The sequence below is a fragment of the Cupressus sempervirens genome, chromosome 8 (assembly GCF_028749045.1).
Source record: "Cupressus sempervirens isolate cs-2001-9-10 chromosome 8, ASM2874904v1, whole genome shotgun sequence".
Lineage (NCBI taxonomy): Eukaryota > Viridiplantae > Streptophyta > Pinopsida > Cupressales > Cupressaceae > Cupressus > Cupressus sempervirens.
The window spans coordinates 198,252,731-198,269,813 of record NC_143125.1 but is presented as its reverse complement, the minus strand read 5'-3'; the positions used below and the strand labels follow the sequence as shown (position 1 = coordinate 198,269,813).

The following is a 17,083-nucleotide window of genomic DNA, read 5'->3' as shown; positions in this document are numbered from 1 at the left end:
GTTCACTATGCTAGACACACAACTATAAGTCAACTAGTTTATTTTATGTTGTATGAGTTGATGACATGGGTTGCATGTTGTGTCTAGGTTGTGGTTATTTTTTTGCATAGAAGAATATGATGCTCCTTATGCATGTCATGATTTTGAGTTGAAATTGCATTCCTTTAAAGATTGTCAAATAAAAATTTTATGGAATGATTGGTAATCATCCTATCTCTTATGGTTATGATTATATTTTTATTCAAATTATGTGGTGATATAATATGCATATCTCTAAATTATATCTAAAGTATTTGTTTCTTCCAAGTGTGATGCAAGAAGAGTGTAACATTTTGTTAACTATTGAGATAGTCAAATGATGGTTGACTTTTGTACTAGGCTATGAATGCCTACCAAATGAAGCTTTGTCTTGTGATAGCAATGAAAATGTCCTTTTATTGTGTAAATGAAATGTGATGCACATGTGGTGCAAGAATTTATTCTTATTTTATGCAAGATTCATGAGGTTCATTGAGTAACCTAGTATGATAAGTAGGAAGAATAAGGATTTCATTTGCAAAAGTATTGCATGTTCTATTATGCATTTAGAAATATTTGATTATCAAGATTAATTGCATGTGATGCATGTGAAGTTTGGTTATGTTCTTAATGGCCCTTGGAAGCAAGGTGTCATTAAACATCTACTCCATCTTGGTGACTAGTGAGAGTCACTATGGTTTATGTGAAATGGGTTTTCATTTTATTATGTTTAGTTTCATGAACTTGGATGTGATGAAGGACTAGCTTGAAATTTTATGTTCTTTGTGACCACCAAGCCACCAATTTTGTGACCTATTTAGTGGGACTTTTGTTCACTTTTATTTTTGGTTTTGTACCTCTTTTTTGGACTTTGACTTGAGAATTATGAATCTTATTTTCAAGACTTCTTTGATCTTGAGGTGGCTAGGGTGTGTGTATTTTTGATGGTGCTAGTCCAGTGATTTGAAAATGATGTAATCTATGATGTTCATTGTGGAGCAATGATAGGATGTATGAGGGAGTAGATTGTGAAGAACATGTCATTCTTCTTTTTGCATTTTTGTTTTATTTTGGAAAGTTTACCTTTCAGTGTGGGTGCCGAATGTGGACAAACAAGGAAGGGCAGAAGTGATTCTTTCATTTTCCACTCTACCTTCCAATGAAATATTGGCAATACAAAAGTGCTTTGGCCAAAGCTATGTGGATATGTTTATTTGAAATGCTTGCACATGTTTTATCTCCCTGCCACATCCATTATTATGGCTACTTGGACATTTGTGGGAAGTAGTATGTTTCATGGTTGCACTAGATACCTCCTGTCTTTGGTACTGTATGGGCATTCCATAGTTGGGAATTCTATATGTTAGGTGGGATCCCAAGAAAGTACCTTTTGTATTACTAGGGCATTTCTAGGTTGGGTAATTCTATGAGTTAGGTAGGATCCCAAGGAAATGCTTATTGGTAATATTTGGGCATTATAGGGTTGGGTATTCTACAAGTTAGGTAGAATCCCAAGGAAGTATAAGGCTTCATGGTTGGGCAGCAAAGCACCTCAACCATATTTTATGTGATGATTGAATGGCATGCAAGTCATACATCACAACTTGTGTTTATATGTTGATTAAGCACACTGTGGTGACGAGATGGGCTTGAGGGCCTAAGATCACTAAATTGATAAAGATTGGATTTACTGATCCTTGCAGGTAATTGGTGAGCATACCTAGATGATTTACTTAATGGTGTTGATCATATGGTATATGGAATTGCACTTGTATAATGTGCTTATTGTTCCATGTCTAATGTGTAGGTCGACATTTTCTATGATGCCCATTGAGGTATGATGCTTTAAATTATGCTACATGTACTTATTAAATCATGCATTTTGATGGATGGATGATGTGTAGGTCAGCATCCCTAGATAATTTCATGTGTTACCTTCTTAAATGGATAATTATTTGCTAACCTTTGAGCACAATGAATGAAATATTTGTTGACTATTTAAACTAGGGGTTTGCTTGATTATTTTTATGTATTCTTGCAATTGATAATATGGAAATTTCTTAGTAGGATATGGTTCTTACATACGATGCAATAAAGTTTGACATGTTGGTTAACTTCTTAAGTATATTCATTTAATGCCATATTCATGTGATGATATGTTGTATTCAACAATTTGGTTGATAATTGGTTTATGAAATGTTACTATTAAAGTATCTATCATTTCAACATGTAATTGGAAACTAGAGTGAAGTTTCATAATTAATTGGAATATATTTTATCTACTTATTCATTCAACTATGGGTAGTTTACTTCAAACCTTGACCTAACTTGAATTTTTGCCTATGTGGCAAGTGTAGGGAAACACAAACTTGCTATGAGAATGGAAAAGGGTATGTATGGATCCTTCTTTTATCTATATTTGAGAATATATATTACATGGGTGTTATGTATATGTGATGATCCACCATGTATGTGAGTTCTACTTTATGAAGTTGTTGACCCATTTTATTTAGTCAACCTAGTCAATGAACATTAAATCGATGATTTGGTCATCTTGCATTGCTTGTTTTGACTCTAGTTGATGTTTTGTTCGACATAGACTTGGTCATTATGTATTCGACTTAGACCTTAGTCAATATATTCCATTGGGATTTGATTTGATTTTCTCAAAATCACTTGATACAATTGACTGCGTGGCCTTTTTATCATCCATTTTACTTATCATATTGGTTGGATATATATTGTTAATTGAGCCATATGATACATTATGATGTAATTACATTGTATGTCAACTTCTACAAGCATATGTAAGCATTATGATGATCAAATGTTGATGAGTACATTGATGATTTTATGTGCGGATATCTTTGTATTTCATGATGATTTAAATGATGATGAATTAGATGTATCATGATTACATTACTTGATTATGTTTCATGGACATTGACTTATTGATGTGGACACTTACTCTCTTAGTGAGCACCGCATGTAGATGGTATGTATGGTTGATTATTTTTGTTACTCATGATCAAGGTTTAATTAAAGATGAGTTAAAAGAAAATATTGACTCTTGACAATTATAACTCAAAAATTATCTTCTTTAGCTATTGACATTATGGATGAGCTAAAGGTATTGTGAGTGCATGTGTATAAGTATGGTAGGATGTGGATATGAAGTACCTACTAGCAAGGTCAAATCCATAGGTGATGCCAAGGTATGGTGAGTAAGCACAAGTAAGTGTGTGATATCATGTGATTTTAAGGTAATATGTTACTTAATTTTGAGAATCATTCTGATAAGAAAGTATTTTATGGAAAATCAATAGATTTATGATATATGATGTATCGACATTTGGTGTTGTTCCTGTAATGCAACAAAGGGAATGACACATCATTAGAAAGGGGGAATATTGTCAGAGAGAGGTAGTATAACCTTGTAAATGTAGTGCCTGCCCCTAGTTCGCATTTCTGTTATCATTGTCAAATTCTTTTAGGTTGATTTTATGCATTGATTAGTTTAGAGATATTGGATTTACAATATTATGATATTATTTCATGTCTTGAATTACAAATGCATCGGTTATTATTGCTTAGTTGATTTCATTCATGTGTTGTTAATGGTATTTTGATGATCCTAGTTAGTAAATGTGGTTTCTTTCATAAAAATGTTAACATGATGTCTTCAATGATGATTATGTTGTATTGATAGAGATGCATTATTATATGTACGCATTTGATGTTAGGTTTATTTCTCTTGGGTTCCTGAGCGGGGCGTTACATCTGGTATCAGAGCCTGAGTTTCAACATTGGGAACTCTGGGCATTATGTGCGCCATCACTTGAGCAATTAGTAAACTTGCAACTTATTTAAACGACAAACTTATATTGACATCAAACTTGAAACCAAAAAGTTGAACATTAAACTCTGAAATGATACAAATTCTGAACATGGACTAGAAAACTTATAAATTTTTTTGGATTATTGCTTTATGTCGGTAAGTTATGACCCTATGGTTATGATGGATTCTTAGATGTCGTTGTTGTGTTTGGGTGTTGTAGGAGAGATGACTTCTGGTTCTAGATCCATTGCTAGGGGTCATAGCTCGGGACGTGGTAGAAGTCATGGGAGAGTTAGTCACCGTATTCCTTCCTTGGTCCATTCAGGGGACCCTATTCAGGAAGAGGCTAGAGAGGATGATAGTGTTAAGCAACACGCTAAGACAGAAGGACCAGTCACTAGAGACTTGGTCAAGGAGATCCTAGCACGCCTACCTTTGCAGGATAGAGCTCATCATTCAGAGCATGGAGATAGAGATAGGTCCATGAGTCCTAGAGGGAGGATCCTAGAGAGCAACAGGCGGTCTAGTCAGTCCATCCAGATGAAGGACCTATTACGGGTCAAGATCAAACCTTTTAATGGAGAAGGTACTGGATATGATGTTGAGAATTAGTTGATTGCTCTAGATAGATGTTTTTCCATGCAAGACTTTGACTCCAACGTCAAAGCAAGATATGCCATCACCCACTTAGAGCTCTTTGCAGTGATTTGGTGGAATATGGAGGAGAAGAAACTTGGGATAAATATGCAGACTGTCACATGAGAGTTGTTCCTTGAACACTTCCATGAGCGATTTCTATTAGAGCAGTGGCAACTTCAGAGGGCAGATGAGTTTCATGACTTGAGATAGGGTACCAAGACTATGGTGGAGTATGAGCGTAATTTCTTCGAGCTTATGTCTTATGCGAGAGTTAGTGATAGCTCACCATTGATGGTCCAACATTTCATTAGAGGACTTAATGCTAACATCATTGGGGGTGTTAAGGTTTTCCAACCTAAAACCCTTAAGGATGCTATATTGCGAGCTACTTTGGTTGAGGTGAGTGTGACTTCAGGCCAAGGTGGCCTACCAGGTGTTCAGGCTAGAGGGGCACTTTATTCAGGAGCATTGAGGGATAACCAGTCTCAAGGGGCTGGAAGTTCTAGAAATTCTCCTAACTTCTCTAAAGGTAATCAGGAGAAGTCGGGAAGAAAGTTCTTCCATGGTAATAGTGGTGGTTCACAGTCAGGGAACTATCGCAACTGGAAGCGTAGTATGTGCAATAGGTTGGATCGAGTTCCTCGAGCTCTCAGTGAGGATGCTAGTGTTGGTAGTTGTGATTAGTCGCGTGCACCTGGAGCTCAGGGAGGCTTTAGTGGAGATTGCTACTTTTGTGGACAATCTGGTCATAGAGCGACCAATTGCCCCGATCATGGACCTTAGTTTTGAGTTTTCTAAGTTTGATTCATGTCTCTTAGTAATGGGCTTCTAGGAGTAAGCCTAATTCTAGGGGGGGTGTATGTAGTGCCTGCCCCTAGTTCGCATTTTTGTTATCATTGTCAAATTCTTTTAGGTTGATTTTATGCATTGATTAGTTTAGAGATATTGGATTTACAATATTATGATATTATTTCATGTCTTGAATTACAAATGCATCGGTTATTATTGCTTAGTTGATTTCATTCATGTGTCGTTAATGGTATTTTGATGATCCTAGTTAGTAAATGTGGTTTCTTTCATAAAAATGTTAACATGATGTCTTCAATGATGATTATGTTGTATTGATAGAGATGCATTATTATATGTACGCATTTGATATTAGACTTATGATTTTTACGATACTTACCCCATACTTGCATGTGTATGGTTCGCGTGTTTATTTTATCTTTCTGTCTGACGTGTTTGATGTGGTTAAGGGAGGGAGTCGTAGTCACCTGCTAGTCGGGATCTACACGATGAACCAAATATAACTGATCGATGACTCAAAAATGGTTATCAAATATAACAGTTCACTTAAAGTGCATGAAGGAAAAAGTAAAATAATATTTTAATTAAAAGCGAATTAATTGTGCACGAATGAATTAATTAAATAAAGTAATTATTATTTTAGAGTTGTGGAGATAGAAACCCTAAAGGGTAATTAGATTCTATATTAGAGGGTTTTCGGGTCATTATTGGGGACACAGATTGGAGGACACACACAGGTTTGAGGGAACACACTTTTGGAAAGGGGAACAAAGAAATCTTTGGAAGCTTGGAAGGGTTCGAATTAGCAAGTGTTTCACCAGATTGTTAGCATCAGATCAAGGTAAGGTTTGTGAACCATTCTAGAAACACTTTCGGATCTTTGTCTTCTTCGTGCTTGTTGGAAATTGCTTTCTCAAATTTTATTGAATGAATCTTGCTACCCTTCTTCTGAATCTTTTGTGATTTGATTTCTTCTGAGAATCGAGATTGAAAAAAAAAAAAAAAACTATTTAGATAACCTCGTTCTACAATTGAAAGGAATTAGTGTTAAATCGAGATCTATTCTTTGCATCAAAAGAAGAAATTAAGAAATTAAAATTTGGAAGGGTTTTTTTTTTTTTTGGAAATGAAAATCCTAAACTGAAAATCCGATGGGTTCAACTTATTTTCCTATTAGACTAAAATTTCAATCTTTATATATATATATATATATATATATATATGAGATCATAGAAGGGGAATTTTCTAAAAAAATGATTTCTTTTTTTATAAAATTAAATATAAATAATTTTTTTAGGAATTTATTGGAGATGGGAATCTGAGTTTAATTGTTTCAATAAGGAGTGGATTATATATATAAAAAAAAAAAAAAGAAATTTTTAAAAAAAAAATTAATGAAAAAGGAGGGGGAGGGAATTACCCCGTACCCCCCCTCCTGTCGCGGCTCTGTGACCAGTACACTGCGTCGCAGGTACTGCAACGGCAGGGTACTCTGTACCCGACTGTCGCAGGCCCTGCGACAGCAGGTACTGTGACGCAAAGGCCGTGGCCTTTATTATAGCCGGTGGGCTCTAAATGTTACCAATTTATTTTTTTTAATTTTTTTTTTAATAGATTAAAGTTAATTCATTTAAAAGTTTAATAATTATTTATAATTGTTTTTAATATTATAATTTATTAATAGAATTTATTAATCAATCAAGTTTTTTTTTTTATAATTAATTAAATGATATTGTATTAATAAAGTTTTATATTTATATATAAAATTAAATGAATATGATTTAATTAAGATTTATTAACAAAGGAAGTTGTTAATGAGATTGTAAATTTAATCATTGTTGTTAAAAAAATAAAAATAAATAAATAAATAATATCGATTTTAATAAAATTTTAATTATTTTATTTAAAATTATTAATGGTTATTTTTATTACTACCCTTAGATTATTCTTTTACGAGATTGACTTTAATTATTAGGGTAACTTCATACATTTGAATTGAATTAATAAATGGGTTATTGGATGGTATAAACTGAGAATATTCTATACTTAACATGTACATTAAAACGTAAATTAAAATTTTACTTGTAATTCAATTGTGTATTTTCAAACCCAGCCTAGACCATGAACTGTACTATTTGTTTGTGATGTCTGTGTTTTGGGATTTTTTGGAGTCGGTTAGATGTTGACCAGTCTAAGATGTACACCAGAGGCTTGGTGAGATTTCTTTAATACCATCTACATGGCTGGATGTCATGATATGTCTTGTGATTTAAATTGAAATTATGTTTATGAGATTTGTTTGGTGGTACAATTATGTCTACTTGGGTGGGAGAACCATCTTGTTATTAGGTTGCTTGTTAAGGAACCGAGTTTGATCTTTATGGGTGTTGTGGTATGGGACACAACTGTGGATTTATGTGCTTAGGAGAGGTTGTCTAGGTACGTGACTTGGGAGTGGCTTGCATAGGGGTCCAAGACCCAAAGTGGTTAGTACCAGGGTAACCTAATGCAAGTTATGTTATAAGTGATAATCTAGTAAGTAAAATTTATGGGGGGTAAACACACTAAAAAGATAAGTTAGAGATATTTGATCTACCCATGCCTCTAGTGCTTGTATAGACTAAGGATGGGAATGAGATGAGTGCCTCGTCTTCTTGAGAGGGCTTTCTAGTTTCCATATGTGTGATGTTGAGGGTCCGGGGTTCATAGTAACCAGTCCAGGGTAACTCAACGCTTGAGGGTCCGGGGTCTATTAAAAGATCAGTCCAAGGTAACTCAAGCAGCCATGTGATGACACTCCCTAGTATGTAGCCTGAGTCTCCTCTGTAGATTTTGTGTATCTCTGGTGGTGTACTTATTGTTGGATATGGTGTATCTATTGTCGGATGTGTTTATTATGGTTATTTACTTTCATTGATGATGATTGGTGATTCATGGATGTTGTACTTTTGACATGTGGCTTTTGACTTAAGGTGATTATCTTTTGTTGACTTTGTCTTATGACCTTGGTATTTGGTTTATACTTGGTTTGTGTATGATGTTTGGTTATGTGGTGTCGGTATTGGATTGAGTGTTCTTACTTTTGGATTATTTTATCTTCTTGAGTAGCATGTGTTACCTTTGAGGTAGTTTTGGCTATTAGGGGTACCTTGCCTAGGAATGTTTCATGTTTGATTAGCCGTATGTGGATCATTCATTATCTTCCCTGCACGGTGGGAGTGGAAGCCTGACTAGGTAACCACACGGTTGGGAGGTAGTGCCTTCTCACCATTTGGGTTCCCCTTCACATTGCCAGCTGTTGGATGTTCGTTGCAGAAGATGTATCTTTATCATTCTTATTTCTTATCTTACAGACTTCTTTTCAGATGATGTATATATGCTATCATATATTCTGTTGTACAGTATCTATTTTCACATACCCTACGACATGTGCAGTGGATGTTATTTAGTGGATGTACTTTCGTTGTATTGTTTATACTTATGCATTTGCTTATGCGATTATGTATCTGTTATTCCTTTATGATCTTGAGACATTGTACTTGGAACTTAAACTAATTAATTTAAAATTATTAAATGTGACTCAACGTAAAGGAACTCTTGAGGAATTGAAACTGTATCTATACTTGCATATGTGTATTTGATGTGTATGTTCTTATTGCTTCCGCATTAATGTTATCTTGATGTTGTTTAAACTTCAAAAAAAAAAAAAAATAGTTCAGTAAACATTGTAACATGTTAGGTTTAATTCTCTTGGGTTCCCGAGCGAGGCGTTACAGTAAAACTATAGAATGGTAATGGAATTCACACACCCACATGTAGAAAATGATCTTGAAATGAATTCTTATACATGTGTTTATGTAATAGATGTGTTAATATTGTCTTGAAAAGACTATTCCCATGAGAATATGTGTAGAATTTATTAGAATGCATTCAAACGAAATGTAGATTTCCTTTAAGGGAATGAAAAGTTGACCTTATTAGAGAAGAAAGTCAATATTTTGATATAATTGAATGTGGTTGCATGCATTACTGTGAGTAATGAAAGTTAGATTCTAGTCCTATTAATTAGATTTCTTAAATTTCTACGAATATGTTTGTGTTGTCTTACTTATCTGCATTGGGACAATGCGTCTCCTAAGGGAGGGAGGATGTCATAACCCAACTTTCCTTGCTGAATAAATTGGCATTCTGATTGCCACATGGATCAGAGATTCTGATTCTTTCAACCGTTTTTGAATCAATGAAATATAAAAGTATATATATTGAAAGACTTACCTCATCTCACCTTAATGGTTTGGCTATGAATTGGGAAACATTCTTTAAAAAGGGGAATTGGCGAAAAATTGGGGGGAGGTCAGTAATGAAATTCATAAATTAAAATAGAATAGGGGGTGCTCACGTGATCATCTTCTTCTACCCAACTGTCCAACATATCTTGTGTCACCCATCTGTAAGTTTCTTCTATATACTCTTTTGTCTCTTCCTCCAGCACGATTGTAGTGGATGTGTGGAATGTTGAACTGCCTACATTCCATAATATTGTCATTTTCTTGGTTCTGTAACACCTATCTTGATCCATACTTTTTTCAAATTTGATTTTTGATGGAAAACTAATTTGTGTCAGCAATGTTGATTCATCCATCTTGGCTCCACCTAAAATTTCATCAAAGTGTTATTTGGAATTCATCTTTTTCTCACTTTTCACCCATTAATTTTGGATTTCAAAGCTTTTTGGATTAACCCATGTTGGGTTTATCAAAAAATTCCATTTATTTTGGTTCAAATTCAAGACAGACTCACAATTTATCAAAAATATGTATTATTCCATGTGTCCATTTCTACTTTTCCTTGGCGTGCGAGATAAACCTTAGGAAAATAAACCGAAAGAAGAAAAAACAAAGGTAAGTTTTCATCAATTACGTGGTTCTTCTCTTTTGCCAACTGCCATAATTATCTCCACACCGAAATCTGTGAGCCACGACGAAATAAAAAGCTCGGCCCCTTAAATGCCATGACGCGTAAAGGGATCAACCCAAAATCACACGCCAATTATACATTCCCATCCTTTACCTCCCCACATATACACTCCGTTCCGTCAGAACCGGAGGCCTCTTGTGTTACGCAAAGAACATTACGGGAATACAAGTAATTACGTTACAACTCCTCGTAATTAACTTCAAGAGATCCCTAACCTTCTCCTCACCGTTACGGAAGTCGACAAAAGTTGCCTAAATTAGTGGACAGCGTTGCCGACCAATATAAAAACATGCGCCGTTTACTTGCATGTTTAAAGTCCTCGCATTTCATAATATAAATTTGTGCGCTTTGCATGTTGAAAGACATGAAAAATAGCAAAGTCCAGATCGTTCCCTTGCTGTGTGTCTCTAAACTTTTTGCTAAGTAGCGAGAAAGTTTTATTTTACTGCATATAAAGTTCCTTTTTTGTCTTGTGGTTAAATTATGAGGGTGGCAATGGGTGAAGCAGCTTTAATGTCGATCTTTTTCTTCATCTACATCACATTTTTAGTATTCATGGCGGAATCTGCTGAATCCAATATGTTGAATATTACCCAAGCATTTCTATTGAATTCAGATGAACAATCTGGAATCAAACTGCCTCTTTTCTCAGTACCCACTTCGAATCCCCGCTCGTTCCTCATCAAACACCCAAACAAAGCCGCCGCCGCCAGCAGCGCCGCCAGCGCCGCCACCACCGCCGTAACCAGAGCCGCATTCAGCTACAACGATGTTACTCTGATGACGGAAGTAACGGTGGGAAATCCGCCGCAGAGGCAAAAAATGGTGGTGGACACCGGCAGTGAGCTGTCGTGGCTGAGCTGCCTACCGGGAGCAGCCGGTTCCCCCTTCAACCCATCTCTCTCATCATCCTACATTTCAATCCCCTGCAACTCTTCAGTCTGCACAGAGAAGACGGCAGATTTTCCGGTCCCGGCAAACTGCGACGAGAAGCAGCTGTGCCATTATATCTACTCCTACGTTGACGGCTCCGACAACGAGGGAACTCTCGCCGCCGATTTCATCACTTTTCCGGCCCTGAAAATCCCGGGCTTTGTTTTCGGCTGCTCGGTTTCGGCCCCCATGGCGGAAACCCCTGGTCTCATGGGGCTTAACAAGGGGGCGCTATCTTTGATTTCGCAGCTTAATTTCACGCATAAATTCTCTTATTGTATTGCAGCTTCTCCCGCCGCCGCTGGTGTTCTTCTATTCGGGGATTCTCCGTTCGGGAACTCACTGCAATATACGGGGCTCATCAACATTTCTCTGCCCCTGCCCTACTTTAACCGGGCAGCCTACACGGTCAAATTGGAAGGCATCAAGGTGGGTGACAAGCTTTTGGCTATTCCCAAATCGGTCTTCTTGCCTGACCACACGGGCGCCGGTCAGACCATGATCGATTCGGGCACCCAGTTCACCCTTCTTCTGGGCGCCGCCTATACGCCGCTCCGGGAAGCTTTTGTGCAGCAGAACCGCCGGAGTATTAGTCCGATGGCCGGAAATGTGTTTTACCAGGGCGCTCTGGACCTCTGCTACGATTTTCCGGCTGGTGCGTCACGGGTTCCGCAGGTCACGCCGGTCACTCTTCTGTTCGAGTCTGCTCAGCTTACGTTGCAGAGCCCGCAGCTGCTTTATCGCGTCCCCAACGCCACCGGCGCCGCCGGTCAGGAAGGTCGGGTAGTTTACTGCTTCACATTTGGGAATTCTGATTTGGTTCCCGTGGAGGCCAACATTATTGGGAATCATCACCAGCAGAATTTGTGGATCGAGTACGATCTTCAGAATTCCAGGATCGGATTTGGGCGAGCACAATGCGACGCCAATTGATTCAAAAAAAGCTTCTTGTGATGCCAATCAATTCAAAATGCCTTCTTCTGATGCCAATCAATTCAAAATGCCTTCTTGTGATGCCAATCAATTCAAAAAACCTTCTTGTCCTGCCAATTTATTCAAAATATCTTCTTGTACTGCCAATTTATTCAAAAATCATTCTTTCTTCGAGTTTTATGGTGTGTGTTTTTCCAGTGGAGCAGCTGCAGACATCATTTCTGTGATGCCCATTTATTCAAAATATCTTCTTTTCAAGCCAATTGACTCAAAATACCTTCTTTCTTCGAGTTTTATGGTGTTCTTCTGCAGACAGCATCAGTGGTGCAGACGTACTGCGGCCCCATGGACCGTGGATTCACTGGTCTCGTTCTCATCTTATCTCCTCCTCCAGAGATTATTATTTTTTCAGTACATTTTTTTATTGGGTTTTCCTCCAGGTGGGTGATTAAATGCCACATCTATTAGTATTATCTAAGACAGCCTGGACATTGAATGCAGATAGATATTATTTTGTGAAAAATATAGACGTTATTTGTGAACCATTTAAATGTAATACTATATAGGCACCCAGAATCGTTATATGGTATCTTACATATTTATTGATTCTGCAACAGGGATTTATTTTCACGAGACTGCCAACTGCTTGATTAATCTTTATATGCCGCTCAAGCAGAATAATAAAATGTTTCCTATAGATTGAATATAATTATATACTGACAGAGATAACTTCATCTCGTGTAGATAATAATGCCACGAGGAACAACATGGAAATTTTTGTACTTGAAAGCCATAGCATCCATCGTTTGCTTTGTTTTATGGAACACGATGACAATTACCAGAGAGTCAGATTTAACTATTGTACCTGCACGCATTATGATGAGGGCCCGAATTATACCTCACCTTTTGAAGAGGCTATTCATGGCATTTCACGGATTTGTGGAAAATAACAAGTTTGTTTACCCCAACGAATTACTAAGTTAAGAAAACAATGTGCTTTTTATGCATACTTGTTTAATGAGGTTTAATGCTAAGAGAACATAAATAGCAGTGAATGGGAAAGCTGAGTGCCAACAAGAAGACATAATTAGATTTCATATATGATCCGAGTAAATTTAAAGAGTGGCAAATAGACCAAACCTTCAAGAAGGAGGAGCCCAAATTAGAGATCAGATTCTTCTATTATTGATAATTTGTTGCTCAATCCAATTGATTTGTTATTGGTGTCAATACTGTTCGTTTGATATTTAGTTGAGTAGTGGTACTTGAGATTATTGATATATTTATCACTCCAGAGCATATTGTTGATGGAGAATAGATATTTAAATATATTAATTTTGTTGATCTTATATGAATTAGATATCTCCTTTTACTTGAATATTTTAATTAATATAAATTATCAAAATAATGGAATTTCAAATCTTATTGGAGTGGTAGTAGAACCACAACATATACTATAAGCATATTCATGGTTAATATAGAATGGATGATTTAGGGGATTTAGAGAAATCTATTATAGTTCCCAATGAGAGGCATGTCGTTTAGTAGTTTAATCAATGGATTAGGAGTTAACTTTTGACATCCATAGTTCAATGTTAGGATTCATTCATTTGTACAAGATAGTTTGCACATACATTTAGAATAAAACCTTAAGGAAATGAGAAAATAGATAGTGAGAGAAAAAATATGTGTAACGCCCCGCTCGGGAACCCAAGAGAATTAAACCTAACATGTTACAATGTTTACTGAACTGTTTTTTTTTAATTTTAAAGTTTAAACAACATCAAGATAACATTAATGCGGAAGCAATATGAACATACACATCAAATACACATATGCAAATATAGATACAGTTTCAATTCCTTGAGAGTTCCTTTACGTTGAGTTACATTTAATAATTAGGAATCATTAAGACATCATTAACGACACATGAATGAAATCAACTAAGCAACAATAACTGATACATTTGTAATCAAAGTCATGAAATAATATCATAATATTACAAATCTAGTATCTCTAAAGCTAATCAAAGCATAAAATCAACCTAAAAGAATTTGACAATGATAACAAAAATGCGATCTAGGGGCAGGCACTACATCCACCCCCCCTAGAATTAGGCTTACTCCTGGAAGCCCATTACAAAGAAACATGAATCAACACAAAACTAAGGTCCACGATCGAGGCAATTGATAGCTCTATGACCATATTGTCCACAAAAGTAGCAATCTCCACTAAAGCCTCCCTGAGCTCCAGGTGCACGAGGAACTCGATCCAACCTATTGCGCATACTACACTTCCAGTTGCGATAGTTCCCTGACTGTGAACCACCACTGTTACCATGGAAGAACTTTCTTCCCAGATTCTCCTGATTACCTTTAGAGAAGTTAGGAGAATTTCTAGAACTTTCAGCCCCTTGAGACCGATTATCCCTCAATGCTCCTAAATAAAGTGCCCCTCTAGCCTAAACACCTGGTAGGCCACCTTGGCCTAAAGTCACACTCACCTCAACCAAAGTAGCTCGCAATATAGCATCCTTAAGGGTTTTAGGTTGGAAAACCTTAACACCCCCAATGATGTTAGCATTAAGTCCTCTAATGAAATGTTGGACCATCAATGGTGAGCTATCACTAACTCCTGCATAAGACATAAGCTCGAAGAACTTACGCTCATACTCCACCACAGTCTTAGTACCCTGTCTCAAGTCATGAAACTCATCTGCCCTCTGAAGTTGCCACTGCTCTGATAGAAATCGCTCATGGAAGTGTTCGAGGAACAACTCCCATGTGACAGTCTGCATATTTATCCCAAGTTTCTTCTCCTCCATATTCCACCAAATCGCTGCAAAGAGCTCTAAATGGGTGATGGCATATCTTGCTTTGACATTAGAGTCAAAGTCTTGCATGGAAAAACATCTATCTAGAGCAATCAACCAATTCTCAGCATCATATCCAGTACCTTCTCCATTAAAAGGTTTGATCTTGACCCGTAATAGGTCCTTCATCTGGATGGACTAGCTAGACCGCCTTATGCTCTCTAGGTTCCTCCCTCTAGGACTCATGGACCTATCTCTATCTCCATGCTCTGAATTATGAACTCTATCTTGCAAAGGTAGGCGTGGTAGGATCTCCTTGACCAATTCTCTAGTGATCGGTCCTTCTGTCTCAGCATGATGCTTAACACTATCATCCTCTCTAGCCTCTTCCTGAATAGGGTCCCCTGAATGGACCAAGGAAGGCATACGGTGACTAACTCTCCCACGACTTCTACAATGACCTGCGCTACAACCCCTAGCAATGGATCTAGAACTAGAAGTCATCTCTCCTACAACACCCACATACAACAACAACATCTAAGAATCCATCATAACCATAGGGTCATAACTTACGAACATAAAGAAATGATCCGAAAAGTTTTATAAGTTTTCTAGTTCCATGTTCAAAATTTGTATCATTTCAAAGTTTGTTGTTCAACAGTTTCGTTTCAAGTTTGATGTCAATATAAGTTTGTCATTTAAATAAGTTGCAAGTTTACTAATTGCTCAAGTGATGGCGCACATAATGCCTTAGTTTTGTGTTGATTCATGTTTCTTTGTAATGGGCTTCCAGGAGTAAGCCTAATTCTAGTGGGGGTGGATGTAGTGCCTGCCCCTAGTTCGCATTTCTGTTATCATTGTCAAATTCTTTTAGGTTGATTTTGTGCATTGATTAGTTTAGAGATATTGGATTTACAATATTATGATATTTTATCATGTCTTTGATTACAAATGTATCAGTTATTATTGCTTAGTTAATTTCATTCATGACGTTAATGATGTTTTGATGATTCCTAGTTAGTAAATGTGGTTTCTTTCATAAAAAGGTTAACATGATGTCTTTAATGATGATTATGTTGTATTGATAGAGATGCATTATTATATGTAACGCCCCACTCGGGAACCCAAGAGAATTAAACCTAACATGTTACAATGTTTACTGAACTATTTTTTTTTAATTTTAAAGTTTAAACAACATCAAGATAACATTAATGCGGAAGCAATATGAACATACACATCAAATACACATATGCAAATATAGATACAGTTTCAATTCCTTGAGAGTTCCTTTACGTTGAGTCACATTTAATAATTAGGAATCATTAAGACATCATTAACGACACATGAATGAAATCAACTAAGCAACAATAACTGATACATTTGTAATCAAAGTCATGAAATAATATCATAATATTACAAATCTAGTATCTCTAAAGCTAATCAAAGCATAAAATCAACCTAAAAGAATTTGACAATGATAACAGAAATGCGATCTAGGGGCAGGCACTACATCTACCCCCCCTAGAATTAGGCTTACTCCTGGAAGCCCATTACAAAGAAACATGAATCAATACAAAACTAAGGTCCACGATCGGGGAAATTGATAGCTCTATGACCATATTGTCCACAAAAGTAGCAATCTCCACTAAAGCCTCCCTGAGCTCCAGGTGCACGCGACTGATCACAACTACTAACACTAGCATCCTCACTGAGAGCTCGAGGAACTCGATCCAACCTATTGCGCATACTACGCTTCCAGTTGCGATAGTTCCCTGACTGTGAACCACCACTGTTACCATGGAAGAACTTTCTTCCCAGCTTCTCCTGATTACCTTTAGAGAAGTTAGGAGAATTTCTAGAACTTTCAGCCCCTTGAGACCGATTATCCCTCAATGCTCCTAAATAAAGTGCCCCTCTAGCTTGAACACCTGGTAGGCCACCTTGGCCTAAAGTCACACTCACCTCAACCAAAGTAGCTCGCAATATAGAATCCTTAAGGGTTTTAGGTTGGAAAACCTTAACACCCCCAATGATGTTAGCATTAAGTCCTCTAATGAAATGTTGGACCATCAATGGTGAGCTATCACTAACTCCTGCATAAGACATAAGCTCGAAGAACTTATGCT

General features: G+C 36.8%; 1 protein-coding gene and 1 pseudogene across 2 annotated transcripts; both read left to right on the top strand.

Moving 5' to 3' along the window:
• Window positions 1-10,453: 10,453 nt before the first annotated feature.
• On the top strand, window positions 10,454-12,325 carry LOC149542202 (aspartic proteinase PCS1 pseudogene; annotated as a pseudogene).
• On the top strand, window positions 12,183-13,500 carry LOC149542201 (uncharacterized). Of its 2 annotated transcripts, none has more exons than XM_089797218.1 (2): window positions 12,183-12,585; window positions 12,890-13,500. In XM_089797218.1, the coding sequence occupies exons 1-2, from the start codon at window positions 12,183-12,185 to the stop codon at window positions 13,093-13,095; spliced, it is 609 nt and encodes a 202-aa protein (XP_089653344.1). In that variant the 3' UTR covers window positions 13,096-13,500. The 2 variants fall into 2 exon arrangements, with proteins under 2 accessions (XP_089653344.1, XP_089653345.1); XM_089797219.1 differs by having other exon boundaries at window positions 12,763-13,500.
• Window positions 13,501-17,083: the final 3,583 nt, after the last annotated feature.